The 13,725-nt window shown below is 37.9% G+C and overlaps 1 protein-coding gene across 1 annotated transcript; it reads right to left on the reverse strand.

Annotated features, from left to right (window-relative positions):
- Positions 1-507: 507 nt before the first annotated feature.
- Positions 508-13,108, reverse strand: BOD1 (biorientation of chromosomes in cell division 1). The gene is made up of 4 exons (XM_034405414.3): positions 12,626-13,108; positions 7,164-7,288; positions 2,201-2,403; positions 508-947 (listed from the first exon to the last, which is right to left on the reverse strand). Exons 1-3 carry the CDS (start codon positions 12,815-12,817, stop codon positions 2,202-2,204), a joined length of 519 nt encoding a protein of 172 aa, XP_034261305.1. The 5' UTR covers positions 12,818-13,108; the 3' UTR covers positions 508-947; position 2,201.
- Positions 13,109-13,725: the final 617 nt, after the last annotated feature.

A 13,725-nucleotide genomic window follows, 5' to 3' on the forward strand; every position in this document is an offset into this window, starting at 1 on the left:
TCCCCGAAGCCTTTCAAATTCCAACAAATCCTTTGAAATGGACAACAAATACCACTGAGCAGATACATCAGTTCAATGTGATGGAATAGATATCCATATATAAAAACACTTCCACAACTGAGATTTTTTCTAACATTTTATTATTAAAAGTGTTCAGATATTTGCTTGCCAAATATTTGCACACAAATGTCCATCAGAGAGTTTTTGAGGCTCTCTAAGCAGCTTTGAACAGGCACCTGAAGAATGTCACAAACGAGACAACGGTCTCCTACTGCAAAGCCCCCAGAAGAAGCCATTTCTTGTTCCATGCCAATTTCTTTGATCAGACTGTAAGGGAACTGAGCATCAAGGTATAAAAGACATCACCCCCAGAAATCTGGCACAGACTTTGCTTTGGACACTGGTAAAAAGCCAATTATGAAAAATTCTTGTGGTTGAAAGAGACTTGGATAGGCACTGCAAGTGAGGTATTACTTAAATTCAATAATGATCTAGACCCAAGAATCATTTTCTAGTAAATTGAACTGCTTTATACTTGCATGCTCACTGCTCAATTACCTAGCCTTCTGGGTAATTCTGACACAGCGGCCTCTAAGGAGACCAAGCATACTGAAAAATGTACCCTTTCCTATTGCTACATTTCCCGATACCACCAAATCCACTAACATCACACCCGAAACCCTTTCCCCTACTGTGGCTCCTTAAAAAGATGCCATTCCCCAAACACAGAAATAGCAAAACAGATGCTACTTCAGCAAATAGCAATACTCTTCCACATCTAGTTGATCCCTCCATTCCAAACAGAAAGCACTGGTGACTTTTGCCAACCCTGTTCCTCAATCGCAGTTGATAATAGCTGACAATCTGTATTCCTGCAGATATGTAGCCCGTTGCCAAATTGTCAGCCTGGGTTTTGAAACTGTAGCCACCTTAAATCCAGAAACGCACTGCAAAAGGAAAAGATAAAAATCAGTTTTGCTATACTGTCATTAAGCCAGCTGCTACTTCAACTTAATTAATAGCCAAACAGAAAGGCTCTAAATTCAGCATAAACCTGATTATTCGGTTTATCAATGGTAAGATTGATGTGCTAATATGCTGTGATAACGGAACAAAGATTAAGGAGTGTGCTCTCAATGTTCTATCAGGATTTGGCAACTGTATTTTCTCTTGACAAATGACTAAAATACAGTTATTTTATACACTAAAAAGTGGAGTTTCTTCGCCATCTGACTTACCTTTAAAAGAATCCTAGAAGCAACAAGACCTTGTGGTTTCCAATGGCTTGAGGCGTAGCTTTAAAAGAGAATCTATTTTTGTTGTATGTCTAAATAAGGAGAGGGGCATGTCCTTAATACCACACTAAACTTTATATGCATACCACGTGTGAAGACAGAGAAAACCCTCTGCAGTAGAGACCGGATTTTCTCTATGATGCAGCCTATAGGGTAGCAACTCATGATTCTGGTGAAGAAAACCAAAAGGCAAATTTCCTATTCCTGTGTTTGAGCAAGTTGGAGCTCAGTGTAGATCTGGTTCTCTAAGTTCTAAAAGAGGTTCCCTAAATCTCTAACTTCATGATAACAAAGCAATGCACATTCAAATTCACTGCCATTAATTTTTGATTCAGAATAGCGAGTTGTGTTATATGGAGCATCTAACAGAAATGGTTAGTATTTACCAACATTGGGATGCTCTATCTGGACTCTGCAAAACCTATGTCCTACAAGATGAGAGCTACCTGAGAGATAGCTGTTGACTCCTAATCAATTGTGTAAGTTACCCAAATCGGTTAGTTAAGATAATTCAGGCTCAGCTGAAACAGCACTCTATACATGAATCTATGTCGTTCTTCACATATTTAATGACTGGTCTGTTTTGTTTTTTCAAGATTAATGGAGTCTTAATAATTAAGCCTTTAACTCAAGGATAATTTGAGCTGCAGTCCTTCCTGTATCTTTGAGTAGCTACTCAATAACCAAATTGCTGCCTTGCCTGGTAAAAAATGTACTATTACTAACAGACAGGACCAAGTACAATACTGCAGTCTTTTAATGACAAATATTATAGACTTCAAAGTCACAGCTTGTTCTTATTTTTGTAGTAATTTTGGCACTGTCTTTTGGCTATTTAATTTATACGGGTGGCTCACAAAAGGATTACAAATGTGTGCAAAGAAAGACATGAAGCAATACCAGACCTTACGAGGTATCTTGGGGTGGAGAAGGATTCTGACTCTCAGGCTCTGGGGGAGGAGGAGGAGCTGGCACCAAGTCCTCTTTCTTCTGTGCAGCCAGGAAATCATGAATTGCCTTCTCTATCTGTGGCCTGAAGATGTGGTTAAGTTTTGGATCCACCACCTGAGAAATAATTCTGTCTACTCCAGCTTCCAGCATCCCTGACCTGGGGCAGAGACAAAAGAGCCATTCAGCTTCTGTCAAAGATCTTCCCTGCAGCCCCCACCTAGAGCTCTCTGGAGCCATCATGTCAACTGCAATTAGCCTTAGAGTGGTAAGAATGACAGCATTCTTGGTAGCATTTACATGGGAGAAGCACCCCACCTTTTGTAAAGAAACCCCAGATGGCTCTGAGCCTGCACTTTCGAGAGTGCTTGCAAAATGGACAACAGATACGTGGTCGCCCAACCACTTAAAAAGTATCGTGGCCAGAAGTTGCGTTAGGGTGCTTGTGGGATGCAAATAAGAACAAATAAAAACCTGCCTTCACACAAAGCAGAGGGGGGAAAAGCACATCCATTGGTAAGGATAGGTGGGTGAGGGAAGTGACCTTTTTGGCTGGTACAAGAGAAGAGGAGAAAGGTGGCCTTCTACCACTGTCAATTGCTCTGACCTCTGCCACGTCTAGACATATGGGAACTTTTTTCACAAGACAAAAACAAACACTTGCAACACATGACAAAGAGCTTTTTTGAGAACAGTGTGTCAAAACCCAAGAAGTGACATTGCTTCAAGGCTGTGCTGGATAAAGAGAGCAGGGAATCAGCTGTCTGGTTGGGTTAAGTCATGTCTGCAAAAAGCCAAGAAGCAAAAACAGAGACACTGAAGAGCATTTGGGAATGCAACTGCAAACCTAATGTGACCCTACCTCCTGGACAGAAAACTAACAGTACCTACTATTTTGAGGCTATGTGGGCACTTAAGAAGATCAGTATTCTTTGACACTCAGCCTTTCAGAAGGGCAGGTCTAATCTGGCATGAACTCTGATCTGCTCAAATGCTTTTCTACCTCCTACTTGTTGAGTCGTGCCTTGTACTGCAATAGTAGCTCTATGCAGTGCAGATAAAGGCTGCAATATTGCTATTATAGTGGGCAAGCTTTCTGTAGTAGCAGAATTATACCTAGAAACCATCACTAGGTGCTCTGAGTATCCACAAGATTAACACAGGCATTATATTTATCTTATTTCTAAGGCAAACTTATTAAATGAAAAAGGAGGGGATTATGTGGTGCATAATTTGTCCCAAGAAACAAGAAAAAGGATATCCACAATCATAGAACAAGCAAAGCTAAGAATTAGTGACACAGATGCTGTTTTCTCCTTAGCATTTATTCTATTATATCAAAAAGGTTTGCCTCAGATTAAAAATTCCTTGATTTCCCAAACTGACTATATCTACATCATAAAGATGGCTTGCAAAATGCATCTTGGAATAAATTCGTGGTAACTAGTATTGATTGGTGTTGCAAACGATTTGTAGATCTGTTTATATTGTCTTTCTGTCCAGAAAGAAATCAAGAGAAATGCTTTGTATTCTTTGCCCTACCCTGATTAAGCTGTACAACAGTTAATAAACTAAACCAAACTATATTTTGAACTCAGTGTGTGCTCCTGCTCTATTTATACAAAACACCCACATCTTATTTCATACAAATGAGGCCTGGAGGACTTGCTATACTGCAAGGTGGGTTCAATGGGCGCTGTATTTGAAAATATAGCACATGAAGCTAGGGCAAAATTAATGTCCATTTAATTCACGCCAACATTAAATTAACATTAAATATGTCGATAGATAAAACTATTTTCCAGTCATGGGTTTAACATGTTCTTTCTGTCACATTAAACAGCTGGTAACAGCTTTATCTTACTTTGTGAATTTAAGATCTTCTCACTGTTGCCACTAGAGATGATTTTCAGTTAGTGTGCTGCCTTTTTCCTAGAGAAAGCTAATCTGATCACTTCCACATTTGTTAATTTTTCAATTGAATTTATAAACAGCCCCAATGTCTCTGGGCAACATACAAAATATACAGTAAAAAACAAAAGAGTAAAAACAAAGAATTACCTCACCAAAAGAAGAATGTCCAGAAAAATCAATGACAGTTAAACATTGATTACTGTAACCAAGGGCCCAGGTTTTAAGGGCTCATTTAAATAGGGCCAATGTCGGTCTCACCAATTATGGTGTTCCAAAGGGATTAGATGACATGTTTGAGGTGGCACTTCCCCTTCATTTTTTTTTAAAAGAAATTTCAGCAGCATGTATTATACGGCTTTCAATCTATTTCACAGAGGATATATTTTATGACTGTTTTTGGTTACACAGACTTTCAGTCAGAGCATAACTGAAGTTGTTATCATTTTGTGACTGAAACAGCATTATATGAATAAATAACATTAACCACAAACGCTATATTGTCTATGGCCAGGTAATTTGTTATCTTCAGTTTATAAAATATTAAAGGTGGGATATAAATAAGTAAAATAAAGGTGGGAACTGAAGAAGCTTCTTGGATGAGAAGCAAAACATCTTCAACAGCAAAACAAAGAAAGTCCAGTTGCCTTTTGAAAAAGCACCTCTGGGACAACCATGACCTAGATGACTGAGAATCTTCATAGGCATTTAGATATAAATGAATAAAAAAATATTTTTTAAAATTGCCAGTTAGAGCCTTAAGTCCTTCACTTTTGAGTGTCTGGATGTTAGAATTTAAAACAGGCCTTTATCAGTGCCATTTTGAACTTCACCAAACATTATTATGGCACTTATGTTTTAGCATATCTAAACACAGAAAAAGAATCAGGTCAGATTTATTCTTCTTTGTTTCAATGTTAAATTCCAAGAAAATGAAAATTTGGTAAGTGTAGTAATTTTATAGGCTGCAAGACAATTCTTATAAAAACCAAAGATTAAATCTTTCAAAATTATTTCTTCTAAATGGTCAGATTCACTTTATTATTTCCAATACCTCTAAATAAGCAACATAATTCAAAAGCAATTATAGAAACAAGGCAAATGGTTAGAGTTATGACAATATGTGAAAAACCTATTTCAGACCATCTGTTGGACTCATTTAGAAGATGTTATTGAAATATGACTTAGAAACTGAACTGAACAAATGGAAGATGATATGATTAAATGAATATAGAATTTAAATTATATAACTGCTATGCAACAATAGGATGGCTGTTAAATGGAAGACAAATGAATGTTACACATAGAGAAAACTAACACAATAAGTTTTACCACTGGTATATTACTCCAGTGAATATTGCCAAGATAGACACATTTTCTAAAAATTGCTGGAAATGCAACATAGGTCAAATAATATTTTTCTATCTGGTGGCACTGTTGTAAAGCTCAAAATTTTGAAAGATGATATATTACAGAATGAAACAGCTTTAAAGGCTGAATTCTCTTTTCTGACAACTGTTTTCACTGAACATTACCAAACTTCTATCTTACAAAATACACTAAGTTGGCTTTTTAAATGGCAACAGCTGCCCAGATTTTTTATGCCTTTTAGTAGAGATCACATATAAGTCCCTCTTTAGAAGAATGGCAAATTAAGCTATGGGAGTATTCATCTTGTTAAAAATAATCTTATATTTGAAAAATAAGTTTGATACATAACGTAATTTATCTCAAAAAACATTTGTGCATTATAATTCTACATATGGATATGAACTACATCTGAAGTTTAGGTTTTTCTTAACATAGGTCTTTATATTAATTTTAGCTTGATAAATATACAATTTTTATATTGAATGTTTCAGTTAATAGTTATTTCTTATTATTCATATTACACTGATCACTTTTTAAATTAATGAACAATGGCTTCATTCCATAATGGTTTTAAAGTCTTAAACTGATACAAATCTTAATATGCAATACTAATCTTATATTACTTTGAATTTTTATTCAGTTTTGTATAGCTTTTATATTTCTTTTCTACTTTATTTCAGTTTTTCTTATTCTGTTTTTTTTTTTCTTGGCTATGTTTTTAAATATCTGCTACTAAGTACATATACATTTTTAGCACATGTATGGCAACAAATTGTAATTCATTATTTCCTCTTCACTGCATGCTTCAAACAGAAGATGCGTTCCAATAATTTCTCCTGAATAATTTACAATATTAAAAAGTTATAGAAGGCATTCAAAATCTAATTTTACTTAAATCACAGGATATAATTAAACTAGTGGATATTCTCTATATATTTACAAAGAACACATGCTGCGTTGTGTGAACTGATTAAGTGCAATAACTACTCAGGAAACTGTACAAAAAGTATGTTACCACTGCACTCTGCTGGACAAAAGTACACTGTACAATTTTAAGCTGATAGAAGTATTGAGTCTTTTCTGGGATTGGAGATGATAAAAGAGGAGGAGATTTAAAATACTGCAAATTATCAATATGCTGTTTTCTCCTCAAAAGAAGGATTGCTTGTAATCCTCCATTATGTGGCCACTTGCTCTAGAAACACGAGTCCTGTAAGAATGCTCAGATGTCCCATCATATTACATTTATATAATATATTGCATATACTGTATGTTCAGGCTCTCTCTGAAAATTCAACCAAATATATGGGGATTTCCATATAAACTGTCATCTCTCCTTATCTGAAACATGCTGTTTTTTTGATACTACAGCATGAACCTACGAAAAGGCAGGTCTTTTTAAAGAAGTTTACAGGGCAGCAAACCCATGTCCATTTGGTTGCACAAATAGCTGCACCCCATCAAAATGTCCACACAGCTTATCTGTCAGACTGCAAAGAGGTCTAAGTAACACCTCAATAGGTAAAACATATATAGATGAAGGTCTACAAACTACCAGGAAACCTTCTTCTAATTCTTATCAAAATATAAGGGCTTATTTATCTTCAACAATTTTTATATTTAGTACCTTCTACTTACTGAATCACACTTTGTCTGAGCCCATTCCGCAGTTGGTTTTTGTTCATTGCTGGGTTCCATTCTTGCTTATCCAGGTGGGTAGATACAAAGTTGTCCACTTTCTGTCTCAAATTCTGATAAGCTGGCTAAACAAAATTGCATAATGAATACAACAAACTTGATGGGTTACTTATAAAGCCCTCCTTGGGGATAAAGATTTATCCTGGTCAAACTTTTGACAAGCAATTCTAAAAGAAAAACAAAATAAAGCCTAACAGCAAACTGAAACACAAGAAAATGAAACAAGCAGGGGAAAAGCATGGAAGCATACAGGAATATGTCCTAAGGCACAAGCATGCTTTTCATCCATTCTTTTGGAACAGCACACACAAAGAATATTCTTCAAATAAGATGATGCAGTGCTTTAGCTCTGAAGGAAAAAAGATACTTCATAGCATGTAAGGCTTCTAAGGTAGCCCTGTCAGTTTCTGTTCTTAAAACAAACTTTTTTCATGGCAGAAGATAGCCGACAGCGGTTGCAGTTGGGTGTTAAACTCATGCCTTCATGTGCTCTGAAGCATCTTTTTCCCTGATATAGTACTTCTGTATTGATTTACATAAATTCTTGTCAAGTAGGATTTCTGGTAAAGGCTCCCCATATATTCCTGATAAAATTCAAAGGATCCGTCTATAATAAGTAGAAGAATGACAGCAAAGCTGGCCATTTGACAAGAAGAAATAGTAGAACAGTGAAGCTTCTTTAGATAAAATGTTATTAGCAAAGTGTTCATTTTAAAGTAGAAATAGTTATGCATAGCTTATTAGAGAAAGAAAGGATACATGTAGAGGAAAATAAAGTATACAGTATTGCTTTCTGAAAATTATATATCAAAAGAACTTTAAAGCAGGGATGCAAATTCTAGATATGGCTGGATTCCAGCTTCTATCATTGCCAGCCAGCATGCCTGCCCAGAATTTAAAAGATTTAGTTTTGAATCATATGTTCTAATATTCATTTTATAAAAGTATTACAATGTTTTTATATTTAAAAATACCTGATTAGTTTCAAGAATATAAACAAACTTTAGTACATAAGACGATTTAACAAATGTTGAGCATCTTCTAATCTTCTAACTTTTACATAATGCTGATAGAAGAGAACATAAATTAAAAGAGTTAAAGCTTATGATTATAAACTTTCTATAGTTTGACCCTGAAAGAGTAGCCGTTTAATGACAAGGTGGTGAATATTTATTTTACAGTTTTATCAATTATATTTTGCTATTTGGCTGCATCTGGAGTTCAGAAAATATTACAATCATTATTTGTGTTATTAGTGTGTTTACAAAATGTAGTTCAAGGAAAGCAGACTCAACTCCATGAGGGGAATAAAATTTGTAGCAGAAATTGGAGACAGTATTATCTATACTAGAAATAGAATATATACCATACTTTCTGGGAGTATAAGACACACTCCCCCCCCTCCCAAAAAGAGGGTGGAAATGTTGGTGTATCTTATACACCGAATACAGCCATTTTTGGCCTCCCGAAACCCCCCCGCATGTCCTGATTTCACCAAAAACAGTCCCATTTTTCGCAAAAAGGGGTGCACATAGGCTTTGGGATGCCTGCAGAATGCTCTTGGGAGCTGGGGAGGGCAAAAACATGACATGCAGGGGGTTTGGGAGGCCAAAAATGGGGCACGCAGAGGCTTTGGGAGGCCTGCAGAGTGCTCCTGGGGGGCTGGGGAGGGCAAAAACATGACATGCAGGGGGTTTGGGAGGCCAAAAATGGGGCACGCAGAGGCTTTGGGAGGCCTGCAGAGTGCTCCTGGGGGGCTGGGGAGGGCAAAAACGCGACATGTGGGGAGGTTGGGAAGCCAAACACATGACCGTTTTTGGCCTCCCCAGTACCCAAGAGCACTCTGCAGGCATCCCAAAGCCTCTGCACATTCCGTTTTTCACAAAAACAGAATGCGCAGAGGGTTTGGGAGGCTTGCAGAGTGCTCCTGGGGGCTGGGGAGGGCAAAAACTTTTTTTCTTGTTTACCTCTTCGAAATCTTGGTGCATCTTATACTCCGGTGCATTTTATAGTCCAAAAAATACGGTAATAAAAAGTTGTATACTGTTCATCACAAGACTAGAGATTGCGTTGTTAGAAGGTTTTAGAGACCGAATTATCTTTTTTGATAAAGGTTACATTCTTCTGTTTGCCTTGATTTTTAGCCTCATGATACAATATATATTCAATCATTAGGTATTACTGGGTCAGTATGAAACAATTTTGTGACCTTGTATTTGATCTCTTAGCTTACATTAAATCCTTCTATCTTTCATAGGTATTTTATTCTTCTTCTGCTCAATGCTTTACCTTTGCTTATCTAGGCGGCTATGATCTTTTCTTTTTACTAGCTTGGCTTACATCAACTTTCCACACTCTTTTGGGCTATTTTGTTTATCTTTTCCTTTCATTTCCCATAGTTGGTAGCTAAGACGTGTGACAGTAAATGTACAAAGGTCTTATGTCAATGCCATCTGTGGTGGCATTGAGATGAGACCTTTGTGGTGAAGGCTTTAAACCCCAAGCATATCCTATTATATCGGGGACTAATACTGTCATGTAATTTCCTCCAGTTTTTTTACAATCTCTGATAATCTGTTAAATTTTATTAATTGTACATGGATTTTATCAAATATACACACTAATGTATATGCTATCCAACTTATATAATATTTAAATTTCATTCCTTATCGCCTTTAATTCTTTACTAATCCTTTCTGCTAATTTAGATCCTTAGAATATACTTATGCTTCTGTCTTTCTTCCTTCTTAAAACACATTGGGAGTCACTGACATAGGACATTAAACCTAGTGCTTTCTTTAGGACAATACATTTAGGACAATTTGTTTATCAGAAAGAAGAATCATTTTTCAATGGATGTTTAGGGTAACCCAATCTTTTATTTAAATTGATCACAAACATTGCCATATCACAGTCATGTGCTCTGACTAATACATGTTCTACAGTCATGCATAATACTAATATATTTAAGGCATATATTTGGTTGGGCTATTGTTGGGTATATCTGGTCTCCTTTTTTAGATTCTCATGATCTGGGCATTGAATGAGATGTCCTAATGTGCATTATCTTCATGTTTTGTCATCTGACCATAACTAAAATCTCAATATGTTTTTGTTTTACTAATCAGTACAGTTTTAATAAAATATGTATTGCTTATTTGTGTTGATGTATTTTGTTATGTATATTAACTTTCAGCAAACATACATAGCCTTCCTAAACTGGGTTTTGACCAAGATCACAGCTGATCAGGACTTGACAGGAAATATTGTCTAAATTCTTAAAAGTGAAAGCTTTCACAAGACAAAATAGATTCTGAAAGAGCAGAAGGCCTTCAAATGGTCATAAATACAACTACTATTGGAATGGCTCAGAAGGGAAAATAAGGAGCTTGTAATGGGGATCATGTAGTGTATACGCAGCCAGTGCAAGGATTTAAAGTAGATTCTTTAACAATGTCCTATTGATTACATTCATCTGACTAAATGTTTTAGGCTTAACGAGGGTCTTTGAAACTAAAATGTTCCAGTTCAGATATATTAGTCTGCTGTGTTATATAAGTTAAATCATTGGTCCATCTCTCTCTTTGGGATTTTAGACAGTATTATTTAGGGATACAACTCTTATTCAGTTATATTAACCCCGTAAAGATTGAAGTACTAAATGCAGAATATCATATCCCATGCACTCTCCCCATGCAAGTGCTGTTAAAAACATCATCTCTTGCTAAACTTCTTTCAAAAGGTCAAAACTAAGCACTGTGGCTAAGGAGCAACTATAATACAAAACAACAACAGTTATACCTATAATAAGTTAATAATTTACTAATGCAAGTCTTCCAGAAAGCAGTAAAAATGGGAAAGCCCTCTATAATTATCTTGGATAGTGATATTATTACGGACATTTTAAATGTTAGTTGTTACTCTAGATATTTTGTCGGCTATTTCTTTTGCATATGTTTTATTAAGTTCCTTAAGCTGTTGGACAATAAACAAGATGTTTTATTATGCTGCTCTAACTGATGTTTAGAGTTAGACAGTATTCCTTCACAGAAAGAGAAGAGGAATCTCAGAACCAACTTCCAGCGGAAGTAGTGGGCCAATAATCAGTAACTGAGTTTAAACATGCTTGGGATACTGGTCTATTATCAAATGAGATTAATAAATTAAAAAAATAAATAAAAACACAAATAAAAAAATCAAAGCGCAGATTCGACGGATTGGCTCTTTTCCTGCCATCCATTTTCTATGTTTCTATATTCTGGTAGCTGCCTTGAAGCTGTTTCGATTTGGCAACATACAAATTAACTCACTAATCTAATTAAATAACTATGAACCCAAGGCTTATGCGTTGCTTTAAATACACAGTAACTTATTTGGCTGCTTACAATAAGAGGACAACTTTACAAAATTTTATCTTTCCCCATCCATAGGTAAAGGTTCCCCTCGCACATATGTGCTAGTTGTTCCCGACTTTAGGGGGTGGTGCTCATCTCTGTTTCAAAGCCGAAGAGCCAGCACTGTTTGAAGACGTCTCTGTGGTCATGTGGCCGGCATGACTAAATGCCAAAGGTGCACAGAACACCGTTACCTTCCCACCAAAGGTGGGAATTTTTCTACTTGCATTTTTTACGTGCTTTCAAACTGCTAGGTTGGCAGAAGCTGGGATAAGTAACAGAAGCTCCCCCATTACATGGGACTAGGGATTTGAACTGCTGAACTGCCGACCTTTTGATTGACAAGCTCAGCGTCTTAGCCACCGCGTCCCCATCCATATTACAGTATAAATGCGAAGCAAGAACGTGCACAGGTAGTTTAACAATGTGGTAACTTTTACCAACAAAATTAGCAGTTTCAGTCCTTTATTATAGAGGCAGTGATTTCTGTACTGAAATTTACTTTGCACAGAAAGAACACTAAGACGTCTGATCCTATATGCTGCCAGGCTACAGAAATTATAATAATTTAATACCTAGGATTTAATGTCGTATATTCTTGCTCCTTAACATGATACAAAGTTCAGTAATTTCTCACATCCAGAACACTGGTTCTCAATGTCCCTTATTTTAAGTCTCATTAGTGACTTAACACTGAGCGGCCCCATGAGAGGACAAAAAGCTCACCTTCCCAATGGGCTTACAATGTTATTTTATGGTTCGTTTACAAGCACCCATCTGGATTAGTTCTAGTTGGGAAACAGAGCATGGCTGGGCAGCGATCAGTCCAGATGTGGAGGAGAAAAGATGTCCACATTCAAATCAACAGAGGAGCCTAGCTAAAAACACAGGAGCCCTTTGTTACCGGCAGAGGCAACTGGAGCGCTCTTTTGTCCCCGTTTCCCCACCAAATCCGGATCGGATTATTGAAGGGGGTTATTAAGGTCCCTACAATGGAAGCAGCGGTACCTTAGTGTCGACGTCGGCCAGGCAGTCCCGGCGAAAAGCGTCGAAGAGGCCGCGGCTCTTGAGTTGGCCCACGATGAGGGCGATGAGCTGCGCGTCGCCGGGGGGCAGCGAAGCCGGGTCGGTCCCGCCCGGCCCCGAGGAATTCCCTCCAGCCCCGCCCGAGCCTGAGGATGTCCCGCCGGGCTCCGCCATCCCACCCCCACCCCCACCGCGGCCGTTGCCCTTCTACTCCCAGCAGGAGGTAAGGCGGCGCCGGCGGCGGCGGCCACAGCACGAGTGGGGACGGCAGCAGCTGTTGGCGCCGTTCATTCGGCGGTCGCAGGCATTCTGCATCACGGTTTCCCGCCGCAGGTTGGGACACGTAGGCTTGTCAAGGAAAAGGCGACCGTGGCGCGTGTTTATTACGTTTACAACCCAGCGGCAGGGAGAGGCGCGGGGATGCTGGGTATTGTAGGAGCAGGTCTGGCTAGAAAAGGGAGGGGTGATTGCAATGATGCAGCGCGGGGGAAGAGCTTCGGGACTGCAGGGAGGCAGAGAAATAGGCTTGTAAAGCTCGAGTCCCACCACATTTAAAAGAGTTGTGTTAGACTGTGACAGCCATCATCGCCTTAGATAGAGGAATGATATAAGGATAATGGGAGTTGTAGTCCATTACTAGAACTAACTGTAGAACTCTGCACCGCTTATTGTCCTGCCTACCTCCCAGCACTTGCCGATCTTTCGAGATAATTCGCGTTGTATTAATAAAATTATTTTGCAGATAGCTCTGCTCTATTTTATTGAATGTGCTGAAGCAACCCGAAGCTACAGAAGTGTAGTTTTCATTAGTAGGCCACACATATTAGCACACACAACAGCACATATTAGCATACCCAAAATGGGTAACTCTCCCTTGAATGTATCAGTGGACAGAAGAATCATCCTTGCACTCTTTCACATATTGTACAGATATGCCCAGAACAATATTATGACTAAAATCCAATTGGCAATCATCAGGGTGGAAGACACCTTGGAGAGACACTAACAAGGTAGCAATTGAGCTGCTTTATGTGCCCAGCCTGCCATTTCACACACTATAAGGGATACTACCAGTACATTAT

Source organism: Pantherophis guttatus, chromosome 2 (assembly GCF_059756535.1).
Source record: "Pantherophis guttatus breed Tessera chromosome 2, ASM5975653v1, whole genome shotgun sequence".
In the NCBI taxonomy this organism is placed as follows: domain Eukaryota; kingdom Metazoa; phylum Chordata; class Lepidosauria; order Squamata; family Colubridae; genus Pantherophis; species Pantherophis guttatus.

Bases quoted from the DNA above. Each gene is read 5' to 3' on its own strand.
- BOD1 (XM_034405414.3), bottom strand. From the start codon at position 12,817: ATGGCGGAGCCCGGCGGGACATCCTCAGGCTCGGGCGGGGCTGGAGGG. The intron at 7,289-12,625 runs GTACCGCTGCTT...AATTTTGTTTAG, and splicing joins TGGCCGACGTCGACACTAAG to CCAGCTTATCAGAATTTGAG. The intron at 2,404-7,163 runs GTAAGTAGAAGG...TCTCTGCCCCAG, and splicing joins CTCAGACAAAGTGTGATTCA to GTCAGGGATGCTGGAAGCTG.